The sequence below is a fragment of the Athene cunicularia genome (genome assembly GCF_003259725.1).
Source record: "Athene cunicularia isolate RWA chromosome 5 unlocalized genomic scaffold, athCun1 chr5_part2, whole genome shotgun sequence".
In the NCBI taxonomy this organism is placed as follows: Eukaryota; Metazoa; Chordata; class Aves; order Strigiformes; family Strigidae; genus Athene; species Athene cunicularia.
The window spans coordinates 9388316-9414741 of NW_020799102.1; the positions used below are offsets into that span (position 1 = coordinate 9388316).

The window sequence follows — 26426 nt, forward strand, 5'->3', positions numbered from 1 at the left end:
GTCTCAGGACTGACGTATAAGCTTTTGTTCCCCCACATTCAAGTGCCCCACACCCTGTTACAGAGGGGTTGGGGCTCCAGAGACATCACAGCTGAGTCAACTGGTGAAATTGCTTACAAGTCCTTAAAGATGCTGATGAAGTGCTGGATCAGATCTCATGCCTTTTGGTCTGTGAGGGCCTCCACAGAAGCATTTTCCTAAGCCAGCAGAGATGGTGACTCCAAAAGGGATGAGCGCATGGTGCTTGCTGAAGGCTTTGGCAAGCACCTGGGTTGAGTCTGCAGGAGCTGGCAGCAATGACTCATTGCTGGAGAGAGACCTGAGAGGCGAGGTGAGGGGTAGCTGAATGAAAGGCTGAGTTTTACAGAGCAGCCCTTCCTAAATGCCTCATCCTCCTCACTTGCAGCGTGGTTGGGTAAGGAGGAGCAGACCAGGTTTCCCTTCTGGACTGGAGTCCAGTGCCCTGCTGCAGACGTTTCCAGCCTGGGCAGTACTTCTGTATCACTTCTTGGCTCCTCCAGGAGCCACAAAGGTAAGCAAAGCCACCCAAGAACCAGCTTCCCCAAGCAACTGCTTGCCTGAGTGAGCTGCAGGCTTAGACACCCCAGGAGCAGGGCTCTGGTGTGCGGCCAGGCCCGGCGGCTCTTAATGGGGTGACTGGAAGCAAGGCCTTGTGGTATTGCATCCATCTATCCACAGGTACCTGTAGGGACCTTGTACCAGTTTTGCAGCAAGGATGGAAGTTTCTTACAGTTAACCCTTCCCTCTGAGGAAAAGCCTTTTTCACTGTGTGGATGAATAGGGCTAAACAAACCAATCTTTAGTGACTCCAATCCCTCGGACTGGTGCCTTTGCATGTGCCTTCAGAGCCATCTCCACTCCATCTTGGGCACTTTTGCAAGTGCCGCAAGCGAGTAGGGGTGCTTATGGCCTGGGACCAGCTGCTGTGTCTCCTGGTGAGATGTTGGCCGTGTCCTTTCAGCCCTGGTTTGCTTGTCTCCGGCGCTGTCGTTAGGCGGGTGTGATTGCTCTGCTCCAGGGAGGGTGCTGGTTTTAGGCCCTGTGGGCTTCCTTGGCCACCGAGATAGGATTTGGAGGTGGTTTGGGAAGGTGTCAGACCTGCCTCTTCCAGCTGCCAGGCTGTTATTTTCTCCGTGTTCTGGTTTATACCCGCTGATGCTCTAGAGGAAGGGGGTGGCGTTTGCTCAGAGGATGCTGTGACAACAAACATCCTGGCCGCCAGCAACTGGTGGGAACTGTGACAGGCAGATGGGGCTGATCCCTGCGCAGCTTCACTGCCCCGGGGCAGGGAGGTTTTGCTGTCTCTGGGGGTTGAGTACAGGCTCTGTGATTTAGCAGAGCCCGGGCCCAGGCTGGGGCTCAGGCCCTGGGCTGCGCAGGCCCTCGCTCTGCTCCCCAGCTCCCAGCCACCGCTGCCACTGCCCCTTCCCAGCTCAGCAGCAGCTACCCCCCAGCACGGGAGCCCCAGGCGAACGGCACGGCAGGAGGAGGAGGAGGAGGGCTCCCAGGCGCGGCCTCTGCCAAACAGCTCCCAGACACAGCACACCCATCCCTCTCCCCTCCCTGCCCTGTGTCCTGGGACCAGAGCCTAAACCAGCCCAAAGCCTTGCTCCCTCCCTCGGCTTGGCCCTGCTCCAGGCTCCACTTAGCATCAATTATTCAGTGCTGAGCCGCTGAGGTATGGTGGAGGCAGGCAGCAGGGTTGCGGAGCTCTGGGAGGTTGTGGGGGGGTGGGCAGGGAGGATGAGGAGCTCAGCAGAGAGCCAGTGACAGGTGAGAGCAGCCGCCTGCCTGTCCCAGCTCCTGCCGCTGCTGCTTGGGCTGCTGATGAGCCGGGAAGGACAGGAGCTGTAGGGCTGCCAGGGCACAGGAGCCGAAGTGCAGCTTGTTGGGGGCTTGTGGGTCTGTGCTGGGGTGATCCTGCGCAGGGACCAGCCCTGGGAGGTGGAGAACTGGTGTTGAGTTCTCTGAAAGCCGTGATGAGAACAGTGGCTCCGCCGGGGAAAGGTGTGGGGGGTTTAATGGGAATACTGGCAAATGCCAGACGCGGTGGGAGAGGCAGTGGGAGGGCTGGTCCCTGGCTGACAAGGCTGTTGTTAGGATTTACGCAGCAGCCTTGGAACGTTCTGCAGAGTTGACTGGCCACCAGTCCCTGTGCTGTGTGGCAAATGGGTTATGGGTGCGCTTGGCCTCAGGACTGCACAGCTGACCTGCTCTTGGTCCCCTGGGAGCAGCACCCAGGCCCTGGGGGGCAGAGGTGGGGGCAGGGGCTGTCTGCACTCCTGTCCCCTTGGGGACAGTGACATCTCCCGTGCTGGCACCCTCCCGCAGCACAGCATGTGCTGCTGACCTGCTGCTCCCAGGCCAGCCGCAGGCCGGGCATTAGCCAAGGCTGGACACCAGGCATGGCTTGTGGCTGCCCCAAGACCTACCCCGCGGTCTTCCACTTCTCTGGTAAGGGACAGAGGTCCTGGGCTTGGCTGGTGGGCAAGTCCCAAGGGTGGCCTCCCCCTGGGGAGGACTCTGCAGTGGGTGCTTGGTATGTCCTCTGTGAGCTGAGCCCCAGAACCCCACCTGGGACCCCCCTTCAGCGCCTGTTCAAGGCCGAGTACCACTGTGCCTCCTGCATTAGGCAGAAGGATGCTGCTGGGGGTGTGGTGGAGCCCTGCCTGTCCCTGGCCCCCTCGGGCAGGGTGAGAGCACCCTGCCGCAGCCAGGAGGTCACGACTGTGCACAACCATGAGCTGTGGGGACCACAGATGCCAGTAAGCTGTGTTATATTCCAGGTTTTTTTTGCTGACCAAGTGAACCGAGGCAGTTTCAGAGAGGAACAAGACTGCCTGCCACAGCCCTCAAACCTAGCGTGACTCACCTTCCCCGGGGGAAACCCAGCTCTTCCGGACACTTCTGCTCCCTCCTTGGCAGCGTGGGGCTGAAGCTGTCCCAGCAGTGGGATAAATGGCCTGTCCCAAACCCCGCGGTGCCTGTGCTGGAGGGATCTGCTGCAGGTGTCCAAACCCAGCCCCGGTGGGCTGCTTGCCCCCGGCCACCCGAAAGCCAATAGGTTCACTGGGGCTGCTGGCCAGGCGGTGCCACAGAGCAGCTTAGGGGCACCTGGAAACACGGGAGGGCTGAGGTTGGCTTCACTCCAGCCCAGGGATGTCCCACTCATGCTCGTGGTGGTGTGTCCCTGGGCTGGCAGCCAGCGTGACAGGACAGAGATGTGCCCAGCCGCATCCTTGCTGCACTGCTGCTCCACTGTGGTACTCACCGGTGCTGGCTTTTTTTGTTATTTCCCATAGGGTTGCAAATTTTAATGAGTTAATATAAATGCACTAACTTAGGGACACTGGAGAACAAGGTAGGAGCTTTTTTTTGGTCCTCTTTGACCTCTTAGGTGAGGCAGATCCCTGCTCAGGGCAGGAATACCAGCCTACAGCACCTACAGGTGAACGCAGGGGGACGACACATCTCCTGCACTGCCCTTAAATCCTAAATCCCTTTTGCTGTCAGTCTTTGTGCCCCCTGTGCTGCTCTGCTAGACACATGGCCCTGCATCTGCTATTAACCATGTTGCTGAAGTAACAAATAGCAGCTTTCTCTTAGGGGAAACCAGAATGCTGCCCAAATTTAACACTCAAATCCAATAGTACAGTGGTCATTTAAGTGCAGGAAATTTAGGGTGTGTCAGAGGTGCTGCTCACACACGGCTTTTTAAAATCCATGCTCAGCTGTGAGCAGCACCACCTCACATTCCCAGTGCCTGGCATAAGTGTGACTCAGCCCTGACTCATGTAGCATCATGCGAGTCGCACCCGCTCGCCCTGCGAGGAGCTGTGTCCACCCGCTCCCTGGCCCCTCCGACCCTCCCAGCGCTGCCCCTGGGCAGGAAAACAAATTCCAAACCTGAGATCTCGGCCAAAGAAAGCTGCAGCAGGGCTGCTGGCCATGTGTTGGAAGGGATGTGCAGGGGCTGGGGGCTGCCCACGCTCCATGAGCCTGGAGAGGACGGTGGTACAGGGAGAGGAGCAGTTTTCTTTCCACTGCTGCTGGGAGATGCCTGGATTTAGCCATGGCAGAAAAGCAGGAAGGAAGGCAGAGATGGAGTGGACTGGACCTGCCACAGCTGGAACACACCTGGTGAACCGACCTAAAAGCCAGCATGAGAAGGCAACTGGTCTTGCTGCTGTGCCTGTTGCCATAAGAAACCTCATGGAGCCTGATTTTATGCTAAACTTCTTTAACTGTTATCATTACAACCATGTAAAACACAGCATCAAATACTCTGGACAGTCTGCTTGGATCAGCATAAAAAGGAATGATTTTCCCTCTCCCCCAAAAAAACTTACAAAAAAACCCACAGAAAAACAAAAAAAGCACAGACATAAAAATGGGTATTTTTAAGTAATAATTATAATACATTAGAAAGAGTCACGGAGGAAGCGTTCCACGCTGTAAACAAGAATAGCAATTAAAAAGAAAAGCAGATGGTAGCTGGGCTCTCAAAGTGCACCTCAACTGCCATCCCAGGCTGGGGCTGGGCCCCAGCACCTGGCCCGTGACTCCTGCTGCCCGCTGGCACCAGAGCCACTCAAAGTGCTCAATTACAAACCAAAAAAAAAAAAAACCCCAAACCTGCAACATTGGTCTTTCAAACTACACGGAGGGTAGCAAGGTGAAAGTCGTGCGAGGGCAAGGATGGCGGGAGCTGCTTTCCTGAGTTCACTCGTGGCCGGAGGGGCTGAGGCTGCTGGAGGCTGGGGCAGGGCTGCGTGGGGCTGGGGCTGGTTATTTGTCCTGCTGAGCTGCCACCCTGGCCCTTCTTCCTTGCCTCTCCCCAGTGAAAGAGCTGAGGCTGGGCCATATCCTGCCCACCCCTGCTGCCACGGGCCTGCCCTGGCCGCTCCTTCAGCTGCAGCAAGAGGCAGAGGAGGAGAGAGGATGGCTCATCTCTTGGATGATGCTTTGATGTGCTGAAGGCATCACTCCAAGGGAAGCCAGGCAGGGTGCTGGCTCCCAGCTGCCTTGGGCCACTCTACCCTCCAGAGCTCTTCTCAAACCTGGAAGCTGAGGGGCTGCAGGCTGGAGAAGAGCTTAGGTAGCACAGGGAGGTGCTCAGAGACCTTCCCAGCAAGCACACACGGGTAGGAACACCAGCTGCTGCCTGCCCGTAGGCTTGGAGACGACCAAGGACCTTGCTGCTTGGTCCTGTTAGGTACACCATGCACCAGATGCCATGCAAGGGGTAGTGTGCATCCAACAGCTCCCCAAAATTAGAGCAAACCACCTTTTTAGAACGTGAATACTGCAAAACATCCCAGACGCAGACTGGGTGAGGAGCCTGAGTGCACATGCAACGTGATGTGCAAGGGCCGCGTGCCCGAAATGAGGGGAAAGAGCTCTTGCATGCATGAGCCAACCACTTGGATGTGTTAGCAGGAGGCCTGTGTGTGCTTCAAGGAGAGGACAGACCACCAAGCTACAGCAAACAGGCCAAGAGGTGACCACCAGCCCTCAGATGCTTCCTGCTGCTTCCTAGTGAGCTCCAGAGGCCAGTGGGCTGCTAGCAAAAGACAACTGATACCTGTCCTGAAATACTGCCCAGGTATTTTAACACACAAATGGGTTTAACTACTGCACAGTTACTGAAAAACATACTCTAAATTAAACCCAATTCAAGCACCATTGTTCCAGAAAGGACCCATGGTGTCTCAAAACACAAATACTGAACATTTCATACAGCACTTCTCAAAGAGCAATTCTTGACTCCTCACACCACCCCTGCGAGGTAGCTAATAGGGTTATCCCTGCTTTGCAGAGGGAGAGAGCGAGGGGCAAGGGGGGAGGCTCAGCAGAAGATGGGGTCTCTGACAGAGCAGGGGCTGCCACAGAAGCTGAGGGTGCTGTGGTGTGGCTACATCTAAACAGATGGGGTGCTCCCTGTGGTGCTCTCCCTGCTGCAATACAAACCACCACATGCACACAAATTAAAAAAAAAACAAAAACAAAAACCAAACCCAAACAACAAACACCACCTGATAAACCCCACAAAGTAATTTCACGGCAGTTTTCTGCTGGGCTTCCAGGTAGGCTTCAGCTCAGGTTATGTTACTGAAGCAGGCAGATAAAAAACAGTTTTCAAAGTCTCCTTAGAACATAAAGGAGCTTTTGCTTATGGTCTCCACCTCAGGTGGCAGCTGCAGTCACCCCTCTGGAGAGCAGGCAAATACAGCACATCTGGTCTAGTTTCTTTCCTGCTGCTTCCATCAATCTTCCTGATGAAGTCCCCTCTCCTGGGCACAGGAGTTTGGCCCAGCTCTCAGGTTTGGGCTGTGCAGCAGCCACCTCCTGGGATGGGGAGGAGCTGGACAGGCCCCTAGGACTTGGTGCACGAAGGACAAGCAGGCAGCCAGCACATTATCTCCTCCTCAGCAGTGGGCTGTGGTGACCTTGATGCTCTGCTACAGCATCATCTTTGAACATCTCTGCCCGGGTTTCCTTCCTTCGCTGGCGATTTCTGGGTGGGCTAAACCAGAAGGGCTGAGATGAGGTTCTGGGCAATGTGCTCCCCTTCCCCAGTGCCTACACTGTCCCCACCCTGACATGTCACTTGGGCTTCAGCTTGGGAACCGTGATTAAACACCAGCACACCTCCAGCAGCTCGCTAGTGAAGGCAGGAGGTTTCCCAAGGCTGCAGCCCCCTTTCCTGCCCAGCCAAGGGAAAGGCAGCGCCTGTCCCACTCGCCGCTGAGGGAAAAATTTGCCAGCAGAGACCAGGCTCAACCTTCAGCGCGGTCCTTGTCACCTTGAGAACTTGGGGAACAATCACCCTGCTGCTGGTCCTCCCCTGGGTCACACCAAGCTGTTAAACCTCCCCTCCGGGTGCCCACCCACCATGGCGGGTGGCAGGAGCTGGGCACAGCCCGTGTACAGCCCGGGTGCTGCCCTCTGGAATTGCACAGAGCAGGCAGAGGGCTGCCCGTGCCACGGCCCTGCCCGAAAATGCTGCTGCCTATAACCACGGCTCTGGGAAAAGAAATAAAAGATCTATTGCTACAAAAGCCTTTGCAAGCAATGCTGTTGGGGGCACCGATCGGGCATTTTAAAGAAAGCATTTCGGACTCTTACGCCTTGTACCCACTTCCACAGCTGTGGGTACCCACGGCAGGCAGGAGCAGGAGAAAACACGCAACACATTCACCAGCTCTGCCTCCTCCCCCTGCACGCAGTGAGGCTCGGGGAGCTTCAAGGAACACAAAAATGAAAGCAGTTTCCGATTTGTCCGTAGGAAAGATGCAAACCCAATTTGCTGGTGCCTCCTGGTGCCGGTGGCCACCGCTCCATCTCCTCACCGGGCGCTCGTACCAAAGCACAGCCTGACAGGCGATGGCTGCTGTGCTGTCACCCCGACACAGCCCTGCTGAAGGTGGGGGGGGCCCGAAAACGGGGCAAGGGTGCTGCTCCAGCACCCGCTTCCTCTCCCTTGCCTCCTCCCATCCCCACTAGAACGTCACTGACTTGGGCAGCTGTGCCAGGGGAGGAGAGCCTGAAAGGAAACTGTTCTCTGAGGGGGATTTGGCAACCTGCGGTGGTAATTTTGGTTTGGGGCTGAGGGGTGGTCGTGGGGCTTTCAGTGCATTTAATGGTTTTTGGAGGCTTTTTTGGGCATCTCCCTCCTCTTGGTCCAGCACAAGAGGTGGTGGCGTGGAGGTGGCAGGCAGGGGACGTCTGCTCTCCGGCAGAGGCAGTGCCACCTGCTTTCTGTTCCACAAGTCCTGCTCTGTGGCGTGGGCAAGGTGGAGAGGAGTGGTGGTTTTGATAACGGTGTAGGGGCTGTTCCCCTTGGCTGCAGGGGACGGTTCCCCCCGGTGTCCCTCACCCAGCTGCCCTGCCTCCAACTCGCTGCTGGACAGGATGGGCACGCTGCTGCCCACCAGCCCGTGCCCAGGCAGCGTGCCCAAGCCCTCGGGCCAGCGTGCAGTGCTGGTGGCACTCCCTGGCCCGTTCTGCTGCATGCTGGCGAGCTCCCCTGTGGAGGCAGCTTTGGATGCCAAGCGCTTCAAATCTGTTTTGTCCGGCAGTGCCGCTCTGCAGCGCGCCTCGGCCGTGCCCTCCCCCTGCCCGCTCCTGGGGGGACCGTCGCGCTGCGCCGCACCACAGAGCTGCTGCCAGCTGCCCGGCAGAGGATGAGGGGCTGCATCAAGCCTTTTCTCTTTGCAGAGGGAAGATGCTTGGTCTCCTGCCGGCAGGGCAGTGGGATTTGGCTGCCATACCACGTGGTCCGTAGTGGAAAGCTCGACAGTGCTCGAGTCGGGAGGACCTGGTGTATTTTGGAGGGAGGAGTCTGAGGAGCCATGCTCGGCCGGGGCGGGGAGGGAGACAGGCTCGTGGTCCATCGTGGTGTGGCCAGGAGCAAGAAGAGGCTCCTCCGGAGGCAGGGCTGGGGGCAGGAGGTGGTGGTGGGTCTGCGTCTTGCTTCCCTTCGGAAGAGATGGTGGCTGCCCATCCCTGGGGGGCACTGCCTGAGCCTCCTCTCCGGGCGGCCCCTCGGCAGGAGGATGCAGGTGTGTGTCTGTCGCTTCAGCTGCTTTGCTGCCCTGGGGGGTGGGAGTCCTTGCCTCCACCGCAGGTGTTCCTCCCGGTGCTCCAGGGGCTCTGTGGGGATGGGGCTCCCTGTCCGGGGGGTGCTCGCCCACCTGGCCATTCTGGCTGTTGGCTGCCATGTTGCTCTTCACGGTTACTGGGTTAAGGGAGAGCTCCAGGCCCAAGGGTTTCCGTGGGAACTCCTCAGGCTTTGCTGCATTGGAAGCAGAGAAAACAAAATCAAACCAAACTACACATTGGTTCATTTTTGCACCCAGCATGCCCCGACTGCGGGGAAGGCAGATGCTGCACCCACTGGGTGCCAGCCTTTCTGGGCTGCCCCAGCTCCCTGCCATGCCAGAGGGATGCTCTGTTCCCCAGGGGACATGGGTACTACTCTCTGCCCCCCCCCCCCTACCCACCTGGCGGGGGGAGGTCAAATTTCATCTTGCGCAGTTCAGTCATCGACACCTGCAGTTGCTCGATGACGGCATCATCCTCATACTGCAAGGAAGCAGCAATTTTCTCCTGCAGGAACTCCCGTAAATCTTCCAATGCCATCTTCAGCAAGCGCTCTGGGGGACAGCAGAAAGGAGTAATGGCAGTGGCATGGCCAAATTGCAGGGTAGCACAAGTATGGGTGGCATTGCTTTGGTTTTCTCTGGGACTGTGCTGCTGTTCCCACTCTGGGGTGGGACAGCCCGAGGGATTTTGCCTCTTCCCCACCTTCCCACTGTTGCTTGGGGTTGTTGATACATGGATGTATTCATGCCACCACCTCTGGGCAGCAGCTCAACAATGGCAGGACAGTGGTAGGGCTGGGGCCTACGCTGACCAGGATGAACATTTTGGGCCATTTCTGGAAGTTCTCACCAATACCTCTAGGAGGAGGAAAAGCTCCATGAGATAGACCCTGAGCATCAGACTGAATGGCAGCCGCCACGGCCAGCCAGGGATGCCAACCTGCACAGTCAGCAGGCCGGGACGCAGGCAGCGATGCTGACCCAGGCCAGGCAGGCAGGGACGCAGGCAGCGATGCTGACCCAGGCCAGGCAGGCAGGGATGCAGGCAGCGATGCTGACCCAGGCCAGGCAGGCAGGCAGCAACAGGCTGCGGGCAGGGATGCTGATCCACACCCCACACTCCTCAGGGAGGAGAGATGATTTCATGGCCAGGCTGAGACTTCTGCCTGCCTGCCAGTTTCCCAGCCTTTGCAAACAAAAGGATACGTGAAGATGTAACTCTGGATAGCCTATCCTTCACTCTGGTGAAGGAGAGCAGGGTGGCTGTTTGTAGAACCCAACACATGCAGTCCCATAAATACCACTGGCCCAAAGGTGACCAACATGCACTAACAGCATCGCTCCTGTCTCAGATTAAAGACCTAACTGGGTGACAAAGTAAGGCTGCTGGTTTATGGGAGCACAGAGGTTCAAAAATCTCATGGTAGAAACATCACTGCCTTAATGTTATGTAAGAAAATCAGGTTTTGATCATTTTAGAAGTATATGAATGTATTTATTTCTCCCTCTACAGCCTTTTTCAGCTGAACAGCCACATAGAGCTTTGCAGACAGATGGGTTGCTGTCTGTATTGCCCCTAACAGCGTGTTGTAAAAGATGTGGGGTGCAGCATGCAGGAGGAGGCAGCTGGGAGCATTTCAGGCGGGATTTGCTGTGTGCTGAGCACAGCATTTCAACCCTTGCAGCATCTCATCCCCTCCCCGGAGCACCGGCACAGGACTGTGCCTTTTGGGGCCAGCGCAGGGCACTGAGCAGGCTGGCAGCGGCCAGCAAGGCTTCCGGAGTGGGCAGCACAAGGGTGGCCCAGCACAGTGCTGCCACAGGGGATGTGCTCTGCTGGGACCTTACTTTTGTGCAGTTTGAGGATGGTGTAAGCCATGGCTGTCAGCACCCGTTCTCCTTCCAGGACGTAGATATCCCACAGCCGCAAGGTGAGGGTGAAGGGCGTCTGTTTCAAAGGCACAAACGAAAAAAAACAGCCTGTTAGCACCATGCTTGCTAGCACTGACTGATGGGATGATGATACAGAGGTTAGTGGCATCACTATATCCCCTCATACCAAAACACACAACACAGCAAGGCACTGGATGTCAAAGATTCAACTTTAACACAAAAACCTGTTTTATCTTCTATGGTTTTGCCTTAAAGCTAACAACCTCAGGTGGCCAGGAAAGTACTTAAAACCCAGCCATGAATGGGAGAAAATGAAGAAAAAGGAGAAACTTTCTGCACAGGCACACTAGCACATGGATTCCCCTACCCTGGAGGGAGCACCATCATCTTTCAGCCTTTTGAGCACACAAAGCCACTCCTGTACCCACTCAAATTGCAGAGACAGACAAAGGGCTATTTATGGGATAGGTCTGAAGGCCCAATGGTGCTTCATTAAGCTTTTTTTAAAAAAAAAATCACTCCTTTGCTGTCCAGAAAAGTGGTCTTCCTTAGGCACAGGCTTATTTCTGCCTGCTAGAAAAACTCCTGCAAGAGGTTCATTTGCACCTGGACCTGATCTGACAAAAAGGAGTGAAGTGATATCCAAAATGATGGAGCAGCCCACCATCTCTGAGCAAAGATTTAAGGTACCTCACCAACACACAAATTAATACTAGTCCTACCGTGACACTTAAATTCAAATTTAGGATGCTGTGCTTACTCTCCAGAGTTTGGCATGACTGGCCATTGCAGCTCTTTTACCATGTTACTGCAGTTAAAGGGATTTTGCATTTATGCAGCTTTTAAAGACAGACTGCAGAGCAGTGAGTTCTCTCTCAAGGGGAAGGGATCATCTGCTGTTTTAGAGGAGACCGGGCAGCAGAAAATAGAGACTGGGCATACACAGATGTCCTAAACTTTGGCAAGTATGGATCTTGTATTCAAGTGTGCAAGCACAATGCTGCCCTTAAAAGTTTGCTGGGGCCTGGCAAATTTGCTCTGGACAAATCAGGGTAATTTTCTCATCCTTTCATGTGTCTCTAGTGCCCAGCTGGCTCCTTTGCTTATTTGTCAAGGCTTGTGCCTCCAGCTCCTCTTCTCCCTATGTTGTTTCCAAAGCTAAAGTGAGGTTAATTGCCTTTGCAGCAGTGCCAGTGGGCAAGGGAAAGATCTCTCCAGACTTTGAAGCTCACACTGCTGCTGCTGAGCCATCTCCCAGCGACCGCTTGTGATGAGGCAGCAGGAATTGGCTTGTCTTCACTGACATGCAGTTATTTTTAGCTTCTCCCTTATTAATTTTTGCCTTATGAGAGTGTGCATAATATCCCACCTTATAAAATATTAACACCTTCCTCAAATTACGATACTTTTTTAAAAAGAAAAGAGGTGGGTTAACCATGCATGCAACCGGCAGAGCAGCAAACAACCCGCAGAGCATCCTCACCCGGTCAATGAAACACTGCAGGAACCACTTGGTTGTGTAAATCCCTGTAGTCATCTGTTCCTTGTCCTAGGAGGAGACAGCAAAGAGAGACTGGTGTTTCACCAGGCTGGCTGCTGGAGGTTCAAGCAACTCACAGTGCTTTGGGGAGGTTGGCTGGTTGGTTGGTTTATTAATGCTGGTGTCTGGGTGCAGGATCTGGCTGCAGTTTTTCTCCCAACAAAGCGCCTGCCTTAAATACCAAGGGCTTTGGTGCTTTGTCCAAGATATTTATTGAACCTGATCCTCAATGTGGCCAGACTTCAGTCACAACTTTGGAGAGGGATTTCTAGGAGATGCTTTTTTGGCCTAATATCTACACCAGGCATTAACAAAAATCTTCCAGGAACCCAAACCACACACACTCCTTGCAGACTACCGTTTTTGTTTCCATAGCAATTCCCATGCCAGCCTCTCTGAGCACCACCAAAATGATTAACCCCAACTATCCCACAGGTAAATCCAGACCTGCACAGCCAAGCCAGCTTTGCTAGCACTTTGTCTGTAAACACCTAATTTGCAAGGCATGGCTGCTGACAGGCTAAGGAAAACTCTTAAACAGCAGGGTTTAACCCCAGCATCAGCCTGCTCTATCACTTTTCCATCCCTCTCTGGCATCTGGCACAGCTCTGCCTTCCTGGCCCTGCTGATGGTGTGGCACGGCCGGTGCTGCACAGTGTCCTGCACACACACACACAAAGCCAACGTCACCGTGGGGATGGGAAGAGAAAGAAGCCCACAGGAATAACAGCTGGCTCCAATCTTTGCTTTCAGTTGGTGCTGGGCACCTGCAAGCCTGGAGACTTCAGGAGCCAGGAGATACAAGCAGCTTTCAGAAGTTATTCCCATTCTCTCTGCCCAGGTCTGCCACCACCACCTGTGCCCTCCCCCAGCTTTAATTAAGTGAAAATCTGTTCTGACTCTGTTTCACTTTTACGGCCAGGGCTGGCTCATTTGCAGCATGAAGCAAGAGCTGTTGCAGATGATGGCAATATAAACAGCTTTTCCTGGAGCCAGGCCAGTGAGCCCCTTGGGAGCATAAGAAACCTTCAGGAGTCTGACCACTGAATACCAATACCAACTGTCTACAGCAAATGCAAGGGGGGACAAGAGATAAAAAGAAGGGAGCAGGTGTTGCAAAATAGTTGCCTAGACGTTAAGACTGCAGTCGAGGTGTCCTGCAGATGCTCATCCAGCCACCAAATGGGCCTATACCATCTGCTAGAGAGAAAAACAACTGGATATGCCCAAGTGACAAAACACACAGCAAATCTGACATACCTCCTGTCTTTAAGCAACAGCAAAGCTGTTAAATGTAAGCACTTGGGGATAATAATTATTGAATTAAGACTCCAGACAGTCCAGCATCATCCTTCGGGCTTTGCAGCTGGTGTAAGAACACAGTGCAGCCTTTCTGCTGTATGCAACAGCTCCTTTTGCTGCAGGCTGTGAGCCTTCCTGCCTGCCTTTCCGAAGGGAGCCTTTAGATTTTAGCAGTCCCTACATAATGATGACCAGCAAGCAAATAATAACCATTTGCTTCAGCAAGATTCAGGCACCCCATTTAATAAAGGCTTGCCTCTTTGTGGCTGAAGCAGTCCTACCTGGTTAGAAATGCATTCAGTTGTGCATCTATTTGGCAGAACATTACACTAATTGCCTTAGCATTAAAACGTGCTGTGAGTACGGGGAGACTGAGAGCAAAGAGATACCATGTGCTTCTTCAGTTTGGGAAACAGTTTGCTTAAAATCTGCTCGTGATGAGCTTGAAATCTCTGCAGCTTCGGGAACCCAGGAATGAAAAAACCTTAATGAGAAAAAATGAGAGAAATAAAAAAATAATCAGAAAAGCTCTGCAGCACTTACAGGGGCGTTGCCTGTTCAAGTTGGCTGGACTTCACAGCACGCCCAGTTACCTCAAGCCTTACTCACTTTAAACAACTATGTAAGGAGAAACGAGGTCTGTCGACCAACCGAAACAGCCTTGCCTCCCCTGCCAAAAGCCCCCATCCCATCCTGTCTCGGCCTTACCGTGCATGGCATGCCGCTGGTTGGTCAGCAGCTGCGCCAGGGCCCAAAACGCATCCTCTTCGTTCAGGTACATCAGGAGGATGGCTGCGATCTGGCTCATCCCTTGGCAGTAGCTCACTTCCTGCAAGAGCCAAGAGGGGCACACATGCTGCCATGTCATCAGACCCCACCAGGATGCTAAAGCTGCCTAAGCCGCCTGTGTTTCCCTCCCCTCTTTCAAGGCCTGTCCTGTTTCAAGGTCTTTATCTTGTATGCCAAAATTCACAGCTCCCATACGTCTACAGCAGCTACTATGCCACTGACTCACACAGTAATTTGGGTTGGAAGGGACTTTTGAAGATCAATCCATCCACCCTCCCTACCCTGGGCAGGAACACCTTCCACCAGCCCAGGTTGCCCACAGCCCCGTCCAACCTGGCCTTGAACCCTTCCAGGGAGGGGGCAGCCACAGCTTCTCTGGGCAGCCTGTGCCAGGGCCTCACCACCCTCACAGGGGAGAATTTCTTCCTTATGTCCAATCTAAACCTACCCTCTTTCAGTTTAAAACTGTTACCCCTTGTTCTGTCACTACAGGTCCCGGTAAAAAAGTCTCTCTGCCTTTCTTATAAGCCCCTTTTACATATTGAAAGGTCCCAACAAGCCTTCTCTTCTCCAGGCTGAACAGCCCCAGCTCTCAGCCTTTCTTCATGGGGGAGCTGTTCCAACCCTCTGACTATTTTCATGGCCTCCTCTGGACCCACTCTAGTAGGTTGTCCAGTGGGAGGTGAGGGGCTTGCAGACAATACCCCTCACCACACCAGCCCCCCCACCATCTGTGCTCCAGCGTGGAAGGTAGGGGACAGAAACCTCAACATAAGAGGTGCCTGCAGCTACTTCAAGGAATAGGGGATGGGATGACAAACAGCATGTGGCTCCAACACTGTTTTGGATTCTTTCAGCCACATGAGCACTGAAGTAACTAAAAAATAAATAAATCTGGCAAGCATTTATCTGGTATGAGGGAAGGCAAGGTCTTTGTTTCCTTGACTACCCCCCTGAGCATCTCCTGTGCTTTCTGGGGTAACTGTCCCCCCCTTCGGCTGCTAATTTAGGCTTATTTTGCCCATGCCCTTCAGCTAAAAATGCCTGGTTTGCTGTAATAAATCAACGTTTTCAACAAGGATGCCATTCATTGTATGACAAGAAGTCAGAAGCATGACAGATCTTCAGCCAGGAGGCTAGTCTTGCTGCAGAGCCAAAGGGCAATCCCTTGTTCTTTGCTGACACTCGCCCAAACCGCATCTGCCAGATGTCATTTACCAGGTGACAAAAATAAGCAAGGGAATAAAACAACTGTGCCAAGAGTCTTGTGCTGCCTGCCAGTCTTGCAGCCGTGTATAAACCAGCATTAGGACTTAAAATTAATTGCTACTGACTAAATGTGGGGGTGTGTATATATATATATGTACACACAAACATACATGTATACACATATACAAATGTATATAAAGCTTTTAAAAATATCTTTTTATATATATATATAAAGCACAATACTATTCACTTTAACTGGACTAACTTACTACTTACGGTGTTATAAACTGAGTATGCTGATAGGACATGGAAGAGTGCCTGTTGCCTGGGGAGAAAGAAGGATATTAACACACCTGAGCATGAGGTCTCCAGCCTCACGTGCACACCAACGCGTACGCAGAGCGCAAAGGCTCTGAGAACACCCAGCCAACTGGTACTTATGCCTTCTGCAAGGAGCCAGGATCACAGAACCAGAAAGCATCTTGATGGGCATGTGGGATTGGAGCTCTTCCTTCCAGGGGGAGTCACCAGTGGCCCTGCGGAGCAGTGCTGAACCAGCCTGCTCCCTCAGCAGGTCTCCTGGAGAGACATGCACATACCTACACGCACTGCGTTCAACACACCTGCTCCTCAGGGTCTGGAGTGGTGGCGGGTTTTTCACAGACTTGCAACCACCCAGGCATCAAATGTTACACATCCTGGAGGAAAGCACTGCCACCATTTTATTAGTAGGCTCCTTTCTCCCTTCCCTCCTTCTTAAAGGAGTCATGCCCACACAGTGCAGGCTTCCTCGCAAACTGCACACTTATGTAGGGCAGCCAGGTGTGACTCATCCAAGTGACAAAGCCACTTTGTCAAACCTCTCCAACCCCACCCGCTGGCCACGTCCACCCCATCCCACCCAGCTCCCGACGGACCCACCCCATCATCCCAGTCATCCCAAACCAAGCCCTCTGCAACCCCAGCACCCTGGGGGACAAGGCACCGCAACATCCTGATGCTTGGCTCAAGAACTGGGGCTGAACCTGTCCAAAGAGAGGATCAACAGCCCAACATCTGTGGGCCATAGCATTTGTTGATGGTTTGTGGAGCAGAGATGGCTTTGCTCTCCTGTGAGCCGTTTGGAGCCAGGGGGCTAGTGGCCACCCCATCCAGCTCACCCCATGCACACCCACCAGCTTTGAAGCCCATACAGCCACACCAAGCCTCCTGTACTCACTTCACTCCGTAGCGATCTCGGAACATGATGTGGTTTCGGAAGGTGCGGTTAACATCCAAATCGATCTGCTTGATTTCTGAGGAAAAGCTCTTTGCTTGTTCTTTCATTTGCTGGAAGGAAGAGGGACAGACAGGAGGACAAATGAGATGCCATCTCAGCCAGAAGCGTGCTTCCTACCACAGGAGGGGCAGCTTGTGAGCTGCACAGAGCTATTGAGGAGCGACTCAGAGACACTGCTGGCAGCAATGACCTGCAGACTGGAGGTGCATCCTGGCCCCTCAGCTGTGCAGCTGGCCTGGGGAGAAGGGGATGGCCCCATGCATACATGATACAACAGCAGCAGCTGCCAACCCAGCCTCTGCCCATCTTCCAATGCAGATACCAAGTTTTCCGAATCTAAAACTTTTATAATTAAATTTCACTCTGGTTTCTTTTGATTTCTTTGCAGTACCCAGTCTGGCTGTCATAAAGCATCGAGATCTCTGTTGGTGATCAAGGAATAATACACTTCTATAACTAACACGCAGACATACACACCAAGGCCCCAAGCTTTTCAGAAGCTCATTCATAATGAAGTCCAAACTGTTATGACAGACTCTGTGAAGTGATCTCTACTACTTCCCCTGCAGAGAGAATCATCTTCAGTTTAATGAGTTTCCACTAGAAAAGCAGTTCTGGGGTATTCCCTTGGACTGGTGCAAATTTTAAGGAATCGGCAGAGCCCAGAACAAAAGCAAAACTCAAAGCCAAGAATTTCCACATTCCCCGTGTGCTGGCTCATCATTTAAGGCAGCATGACACAGATAGAGGACTGAAGACCACTGCAAAAAAAAAGAAAATTCAAACCAAAGCTGCACCTACCTCAACCAATTATGCCCTCAGAGTCTGAAGCTGAGGATGCTCCATGGATGAATCCCACTGCAATCCCATTTGTAACCCACTGCTCATCCCTGTGCATGCAGGCAAGGACCAGTATGCTGTGGCCAAGCATCTCATCTCACAGCCCTTTGATACCACCGGTGATCATGCCCGCCTTTAATATCTCGAGGGTTAACTGCATTAATAAAATACATTTTGTGACTGTCTTCAGGCAGCCTGAGTTCCACTGGCAGGTTAGGGGCAGTGGAGATGAGCAGCAAGCCCAGCTTGCCTGGAGCCCAGGGTCAGGACCTCTCTTGCTCACACAGGAGACAGAAAACAGCACATCTGCACAAATACTTAAACATCTGCGCCAGCAGCTGCTATTCTACGAATGCTTGTCAGCCAGAGCACACAAGGTGCCTCCAGGCTGCAGCTGACCTCCCGAGGTGGCCACACCAGCTCTGGGGAATATCAAAAGGTCATTAGCACCCAGATGTGTCCCGCACAGCCAACGGTCAGTGCAGTCACAGCATCTAGGGATTATTAACGCCAACCTTGAAAGTAGCTGTAGGAGGAGCAACGGTTCAGGGGCCATTTTGAATTATTGCTTGCACAAGGCAAGGCAGAATAAGTGACGGTGTAATGAAGATCTGATGAACAAACATCATTTCCCTGCTGTAAATACTGTGCTTTCTGCATCTTATGGCTCCTTGCCCTCTATAAAGCAGTCAGACTGAGACGACTACTCATATGCACCGGGTTACTTCAGTTCAAACTTCCCTGCTCAAGGACCTCTTGTTTTCCCTGCCAGAACAACACAGAAATCTCCCAAACACTGTAAAAACCCCTACTTTGAGGGGTTTTAAAATCACTGCACCTGAACAGCAGGTAGCTTGCAGAGTACTTTGTCACCTCCATGCATCCAGGAGGCTTTATTACTTCTGCAGATGGTAAACAAAAAGCCCAGGCTGTTCTCCTTTTTTTCCCTTGTTTAAGTAACCTGGGGGTTCCACAGATGCTCTGCCAAGCTCATTACTGCTGCAAGCCCTGCAAGCTGGCAGCAGGGCAGAGGCTGGGAAGCTAGAGGTCCTGTCCCAGAAGCCTTTTACAAAGCAGCGGGGAAAAGCCAGCACACCCCTGCTCTGCCCCACGGCCAGTGCGTTTCTCCTGCTGCCTCTTCAGCTCTCCTCAAGCCCTCTCGGTTGCGGCTGTAAAACCCCAGGGAGGCAGAGCATCACACCCACGCGGAAACCAAGTGTGGCACGTCCCATAGTAGCCTCCAGGCTCCTGCAGTGTCAGGGACAAGAGAGCTGCCACGGCCTTGAGGACGACTCAGAGATTTGCAAGGAGAGGACTTGGAGGACAGCTGGGATAAAACACTACAGAAGCAACTGGATCAGACTCTCTAATTGCATCACTCCAGAGACAACGCAAACATTGGGAGCAAGGTATCCCCTGTGACTGGAAAAGTAGCTCCTCTGCCAGCCCGAGCACAGGCTACATCTCTACAAAGGGAGCAGTGGGTATAAAAAAAGATAAATCCCCTGGCACGTGCCAGGTGGCACACTTAAATCTCAAGGCACATGCAAAAGCCAGGCTTTTGTGTCACAGCTCATGTCCCACAGTGAGATGGGGTGGCCTTGGTACCTCCATGACACAGCGCCAGGACTGAGGCTTAGTCTCTTCTTGAAAGCAAAAACCCTCATCCAGAACCTGCACTAAGGCTCTTCTGGAGGAAATTAGGGGAGAGCTAATTATTGGCAGCAGGTGGCACCAAAGAAGAAGTATATTAAGATGAGCTTAGAGGGGTTTTGCATCCAGCAAAGCCTATTAGCCCTGAAGCTCCTGTTTATCGCAGACCCCTCTGGAGCCCAGATAAACTCCTTGTGACTTTCATTTGTTTGGATCACTTCCCTGCCTGCACAGCACAGCTCCAAGGGAGGGAGCACGAGAAGAATCTGTGAGCTGGGAGAGCTTTGTTATCTCTGCTTATTGCCATGAGCCCTGCCCACCTTCCCCAAGTCCTTGCACGTGACTCCATCCCAGCAGCATCTTGCTATTAACATCTACGCTTGACTAAATATAATGAGCGTTAACATCATCCTGCTTAATAGACAGGGATTTTTAAAACCACCTGCTGGTAGCAGCACTCCACCTCCTGCCTCTGAAATGTAACTCTCCACAGCACTCTGATCCTCACCCAGGTACCTGATACAAGCTAAACCATAACATAAGTTTGGAAAATAAGTTAATTATCAGCCAAGGGCTTCCAGACCCTGCCTATGGAAAGGGGCAGCCTAAAGGAGCTGAGATGCCTGAAATAAAAAATAACCAAATACAGCAAGCTCTGACACTCGGGTTCTTGTTCAACGCACGCTACAGAAATTACTTATTTTATAGCAAGGACTCCAAGCCTGTAGCACACAGTGCTCTGGTAGGAAGCAATGCAAGGCAGGCTTTTCTTCTATCTGCAGAGGAAATAAGTTATTTTTAATAGAAAAATTATTTTTATTTGATTCTTAATAGTGATTTTTTAATAGAAACTTTCACGACATTTATAAACAGATAGAAGATGGAAGATAAAAGAAGCCACTTCAATCCACACTCTTCCAACACTGCCAGTCAACTTCCAGCTGCACCTCTAAGTTGTAAGCCAGGACCCTGTGCTCAGAAACCTGCCCCAAGCTTGCAAGACCTGCACTCACCCCCCCCTTAATTGGGTTTCTTGACACAGTGCCAGCTGGTTTAAAGCTTCTGACCTTGCTGCATATTTCAAAACACCCCAAGGGAAACTTTCAAGCACACAGAGAGGTTTGGGGTACCTGCATCCAGCACTTACTGCTTCAGGGTACTCATGGCTACCATGCAGCACTCCAGGAAGCCTGGGGAACTGTGAGCAGCGCCTTTGCTAAGCCAAGCTTCCCTGCATCCTTTCCTAAAGATGCAGTAACACCAACAGCGCCTCTGCTTGCGGCTTCCAGCAGAATAAATGGAATAAATATTAGGGAAAGCAGCTGGCTGATGTACTAAAAGACCTCAGCCTAATATACAAACACAGATAAAATGTTTATACCCTTTACATTTTCAGTCCTCATTAATTTTAGGCCTTCTCAGAGGTCACAGCAGTTCACAGACAGAATCAGGCCCCACCATCAGTGCATGCTGTAGGGCACTTGGGACACTGCTACCTTGCGAGGGAGGATGCAAGGGCTGGGTGTCCCCCTGCCCCTTAAAGCACCCTTGTAGGAACCCCCATGGGTCCGACTTGCCCCAGCTGTGGAGCCCCACGAGACCAGCCTCCCCACCACCCTGCTCCCATTGTCTTTGCCTGTACCTCATATTTTCCTTCATTCTCCTTCTTCATCTTCTCGACGTCCAGCAGAAGTGACCAGACCTGCCCTCGCACCTGAAGCGGGATCCCTTTGTACACTCGCCGGCACATCTGTGGGGAGGGAAACACATGCAAGGTTAGCTGGTCCTGTGGCAGAACAGATCTGCTCTGTCATTTGCTGCTGCCGACCACCAGCCACCCAAGCAGACACCCCAACCGATCACTTCCTCTACCTGTGCTGGCACAGAGGGCATCTCCAATCTGATGGATGAACTGAGCACCTGCATCCAGCAAAGACACTTATTCAGTCAAAATCACAGAATCACCTGGGTTGGAAAAGCCCTTGAAGCTCCTCCAGCCCAAACATGAACCTCACCCTGACCGTTCCCAACTCCACCAGATCCCTCAGCGCTGGCTCAGCCCGACTCTTCAACCCCTCCAGGGATCCCGGGGACTCCCCCCCTGCCCTGGGCAGCCCATTCCAACGCCCAACAGCCCCTTCTGCAAAGAAATCCTTCCTCAGAGCCAATCCAAAATCACGCCACATCTCATGGTTTTAACCTTACTGGAAGAGCTGGACACAGACTTTATACGTGGGGACACCTCAGGTACTTCACAGCAGTCCCATTCCGTGCACACCAGCCTACCCCTGGACTCCTCTCCAAGGACCAGAAGCAGCACATTTGGCTCTTGAAGCCTTTGATCTGACCCGGCATGGTTTGTTCTCACCTGGATCCTCAGGGATCAGGAGAACAATACATTCCCCCTTGGAGAGGAGAACCCTTATCCTGAGAGCCACAGGGATGTTTCCACAGCAACTCTCACGGCTTGACAAGTAGCAAAGGAGACCGTAATCTACACAAAGGGCTCTCCCCTGAACTTGTAGGGTATCTCTCAGGCAGAAAAGGGGACTGGGGACGCATCTGTCCCTCCTGCCTCCACATGTTCACTTTGTCTCACAGATGCATTTTCCTTTTTTTCTTGTCATAAATCCCCCTCTCTCTAAATAGACCATTAAATTTCAATGGAAAACAGCTTTTGTTCCATCTCTGACTTCTCCCATTAAAACAAAAAGTTTCATAAAAACAAAAAAAGCCTAATTCCTGAATATTTTCCACCCTTTCATTCATCCCACCCATGAAATGCCTTGCAGCTGCACTACAAAGCCAACTGCAGCACTATTCCATGTTCCTGAGGACCATGAGTATGCTGAAAGACCTGCTGCACATGTCCAAGCTCCAGCTGTGCAGGAGATTTATGTTGTGATATGGCAACCCCTTGGGAAGGACAGAGGTGCCATATTTCCAATCATGAGAATGAGCTCAGGGCTGAGTAGGGCAGCACCCAACCAGGCAACCAACTACTGGCATCACCTGGTACAGATGCATCCAACCTCCTTCAAAATCCCTCTTCCTTTTTCCACAGGGTGTTCTGCTTCACTCACTCCAAGCTAATGCAGAAGAAGGGCTGCCATTCACAGGGAAGCATCAGGATCCTAGCAGAAGGTTTTCTAGACATGGTCCTGCTGTGTGGCCTTTGCATCTCTTACACCAAGCTGACCTGTAACAGCAGCTCCTGTAACCTTTCCTTTCTGACCCATCTCGCATCATCAGCTTTTCCATTTCTAGCTTGACTTTTTAATGCCAGCCTATGCACAAGGTTATAAAGGCCATAACCATGGCACTGCACTGTCAACCCACCTGGGCTCACAGCGTCCGAGAGCACAGACCCATGCTCCTTGTTTCATTACCACCTTTGCACCAAGTGCAAAACACAGCAACAATGGCTCTTGTCTCAAAGAGCTAGTACGAGATGAGACAGGAGGTGGGGTTCAAGCAGACAGGCTAGGGGACAGCAGAGAAACAACACCACTATCCCAGTCAAAATAAGTATATAAAATCTATGTAATAAATGCCAAGACTCCTATGTGGTACTAAGAGAGCCAGATGTGTGTTAGAACACTTCCACCCCATTGTGGTAAATATTTTGGTATTTCTGCCAACACAGAAAGTGTCAGTGATCCCGATCCTGTAAGTGTAATGGACATTCTACATGTAAAACCTCATTGTCAGCACTTGCCAAATGCCTGCTCTGCCCCAGGTGTTGCTTAGCACCAGCTCTGAAGGTCCAATTCATGACCAGGACCATACCCTACAGAAATCCTTTGGAAGATCCCACTCTCCCCTCTGTACACACCAAATGAGAGCTGGCCCCTCAAAAGCATCTTCCTACCAAGACATCATGCCCACAGAAATCCATCATCCAATTCAACAGCATCCTGCATTTTAAGCAGGACATCACTAATTTACCATCTGCACACCCAGGGGAGTGACTCCTGCTTGTCCAAACTCAGGAGGAGGTGTTTCTGGAGGACAGTCAACCTGCATGCCATGCCGAACAGCTGCAGCCCCACAGCCCAAAGACCAAGGAGACGAACAAGAGATTGCCGTTCCCCAAGAGAGGAATAAAATCAGGATGATGTGCAATACATCAGGAGACACAAAGTGATGGGGTTAGATGAAGCACCTCCCCACAGTGGTACTGGTAAGGCCCACAAAAACCTGGCTCCCACAAGTGCTCCTGACTTCATGAAGCAAAAGCTGAGATGGGATCAAGAAACTGCAGTATGTACCAATTCAGATAAAATTATTTATTTCCAACGGAATAGGAGAGTGACTGACAGATGCTGAGGTAGAAGATGATGCTTAGCTCTGTGGGAAGAAAATGATTTTGTTTTGAATTCCCTGAGCTGGTATTGTTGTACTTTAATGAGTGCAACCCTCACTGGCATATAGTAAATAGCTCTAATGATTTTCTCCACATGAGAGTGTGGCAGGAACAGGGGAGTTACAAAACATGCTGAGACGGAGCTGAACTGAAATGCCTCCCTGTTATTTATCCAAGGGCCTTCCTCCTCCCACCGCCTCCAGACGTGAAAGTGATAAAACCTCAGAGCTGTGAGTCACGCGGAGGAAAAATGAGCAATTTTCCTTCATTGTGGAACTTGACGGAAAACAGGGAAGTTATCATTAAAAGGAGCATTTACACTGGGATGAATGGACAGAGAGAAGGCAGCAGGTGATGGCAACTCCTGCTCTATGTGAGAATTAAAAATAACCCCTGACGTCACAATCTTCTGTCTCTTATAAACCGCTCAGCCCTTACAGGTGGGAAGAGAGCACCTAGACCATGGGCCATGCAGGCTTACAGACAGACCGCCACATGGCATGAGGAATGGACATCATCCTGTTTCACAAATGGAAAGATGATGGCTCAGGGTGCTGTAAGAGCCAAGGACTGAACCCCCAGTGTTTAAAACTTGCTCTGGGTTTTGCCATAGCATCATCTTCCCTCTCTAGGCTTTAATATACAAAGCTCATGGCACAGAGCCTATCGTCACCCCATCCCCATTCATCCCCTCCCCATGTACTTTCTTTCCAGCAGATGGGATGGGGAAGACTACAGAAGTGCTGACCTGAGCTCCATCCTCCTGCATCAGAGATCATCTCTCAGAAGTACCCAACCAAGTACTTCAGGTCTTTAATTAGAGGGGTGGAGTCATTGCCTTTAAACACAGGACATTTTTTTGCAGTAGTTAAGACAGTTAACCACTGAAGTTAAAAACTGTTTGGGAGGGGTGGATTGTTTTTTTAAAGCAGAATATACATATTTCAGCTCACTTTCACATTTTGGAGCCTGTCACTGTTAGCTTCTCAGCCATGGACACGGCCCACCAAGAAGAGACTGCAGCAGTAATGCGCAAATTTGGGGTATGCATGGCAATTTCACTTTTGAGCCTCTCCATATAGCCACCACACGCCTTCAACACCCTGAAGTAGGGAGCAGCCCCCCTTCCTCAGTTTCTTTAGGGCTCAAAGAATGATCCTTCTGGACAGGAAGGACTCTTTCACTTTTTCCACCAGTGATGCCCCAGGGAAGCTGAGCTATGAAAATCTTCACCCTGAGCGGTGGGTGAAGCTTCCACCACCCCCACCCTGAAGAGGACTTCTTCTTTGGCACCACAAAGCCAGCTTATTGATAATGTGGCCACGCAAGACACTTAGCAGCCTGGACTTTGCTGCGTGTGGTTTTCCTTCTGTATGGATAATGGCTACTCCCAACTCAGCTCTTGTCCCTGCAGCTGGAGCCCTGGCTATGCTGGATGGGATTCCAGCAGGTCTGCAGCGGTTTTGGCAGTGAAACAGGGGCAAATTTAAATCTCCTAAACTGATGTGTTACGGGTGGGCATTTACATTTATTACCAGGGCTACCTCTGGGGGAGAGGAAAATGCTACCTGCCTTTCCAAAATGGCAAAAACCAGCAGCAGAAGTCACCCTGCCCAGGCACAACTCTTTTTCTTTCCCATGGCATTTGAGCGCAGGAGACCTGACTTCAGCCAACCCTGCTGTGACAAATGTCTGCTGGTTCTCCCCAGTGTTAGCAGATTATTCACTCTTGGAGGTCCATGTCAGTCCATACAGATCCCTGATTCATCGTAAACCGCTTTGCTGGCATGCCTCAGATTAAGCACTCTGCACTCCCGTGACCTTAGCAGAGACAAGGCTACCCCAGTACACAAAGACAGGCTTTGCCTAAAACCCAGACGTTTCTGGCCAAAGACATCCCTCTCTAAAGGTCCCACCCACATGGCCAGCAGCAAGAAGCAGCTTGCAAATGATGCAGAGGTCATATCCTTTTCCTAGGACTGGTACTTCTGGCTGAAATCCACTTATTTCAGGGCTATGATGAATAAATTATCCTGCTATTGGAGCGAATGCAGTATAGCCTCTTTTCCTCTGCAAAACCGTGCCGCATTAATTGTGTACATTCTTACATGGCACCAACCATTTCCTAACCTTCCCAGGCAGTCAGGTTGGGATTTAAACTCAAGTTTAAAACAGCAGTAAAGATGGGACAGGGCCTCCCTGTGCTGAAACCTGTATTACACAATTTAGCACTTCTTTGCATGCTTGATATACCTTAACTTTGCAAAGCAGTGTGGTCCTTGCATGGACTGCTTTATTTCTGTACCCTTTCCCTTGTGGAAGTACAGCCGGGAAAAGGCATCACTGCATCAGTCTAACCTCATCCTTGCAATTGTTTTGGTGTCACTTTTTGTTGATGTTGCTACTGAAATTAAATCAGATTGCTGTGAAATGTGTCTAGAACAGAGATAGAGACAGATCTGATATGGTGATGAACACAAGGAACCCCAGAGCATCACTCTAATTAAGATAATCCTAGTTGTTGCTCATCCTGAAACAGGTTATGCCAGGAATTATTCTAGGCATAGTCAGGCCATCCTAGGGTAGGGACTGTAAAAGGCCCTTCTCTTGAGGGTTTTTTTCAGCCTTATTTCCTATAATCTGTGACAGCCACAACACCCAGACTGCAACCAGCAGAATGCAGGAATGCACACTGGCAGCAGGTGGGGGAACAGAAAGCAAAACCTGCTGCTCACTGGTGATGGCTCACTCCAGGGGTCTGAAAAAGCTGCTTTCTCACCTGCTGATGATGGGTGGTGGCTTTGGGGTCAGTGCCCTGGACGATCGCACAGCCTCCCTCCTCCTCTTGACATTTCACAACGCTGAAGCTGAGACAATGACCTAAGCCCTGAGCAGGTACTACAATGCTGCAAAACACGACAGCCTATT

The 26426-nt window shown here is 51.8% G+C and overlaps 2 protein-coding genes across 3 annotated transcripts in view; one reads left to right on the forward strand and one right to left on the reverse strand.

Moving 5' to 3' along the window:
• The window catches only part of HRAS (HRas proto-oncogene, GTPase), a 49500-nt gene extending 46858 nt beyond the window's left edge, over positions 1-2642 (forward strand). For both annotated transcript variants that reach the window (XM_026850583.1, XM_026850582.1), the window contains exon 6: positions 2631-2642. The gene's annotated coding sequence lies outside the window, so the exon portion shown is untranslated. The remainder of the gene's footprint in view (positions 1-2630) is intronic.
• Positions 2643-5316: 2674 nt separating this feature from the next.
• Positions 5317-26426, reverse strand: part of LOC113481147 (USP6 N-terminal-like protein) — a 68753-nt gene continuing 47643 nt past the window's right edge. The window contains exons 8-16 of the mRNA XM_026850503.1: positions 20775-20882; positions 16580-16689; positions 15637-15685; positions 14071-14191; positions 13752-13846; positions 12004-12069; positions 10476-10575; positions 9027-9179; positions 5317-8818 (exon numbers count right to left, since the gene is read on the reverse strand). Of these exons, the coding sequence (XP_026706304.1) occupies positions 7524-8818; positions 9027-9179; positions 10476-10575; positions 12004-12069; positions 13752-13846; positions 14071-14191; positions 15637-15685; positions 16580-16689; positions 20775-20882 (2097 nt within the window). The 3' untranslated portion in view covers positions 5317-7523. The remainder of the gene's footprint in view (positions 8819-9026; positions 9180-10475; positions 10576-12003; positions 12070-13751; positions 13847-14070; positions 14192-15636; positions 15686-16579; positions 16690-20774; positions 20883-26426) is intronic.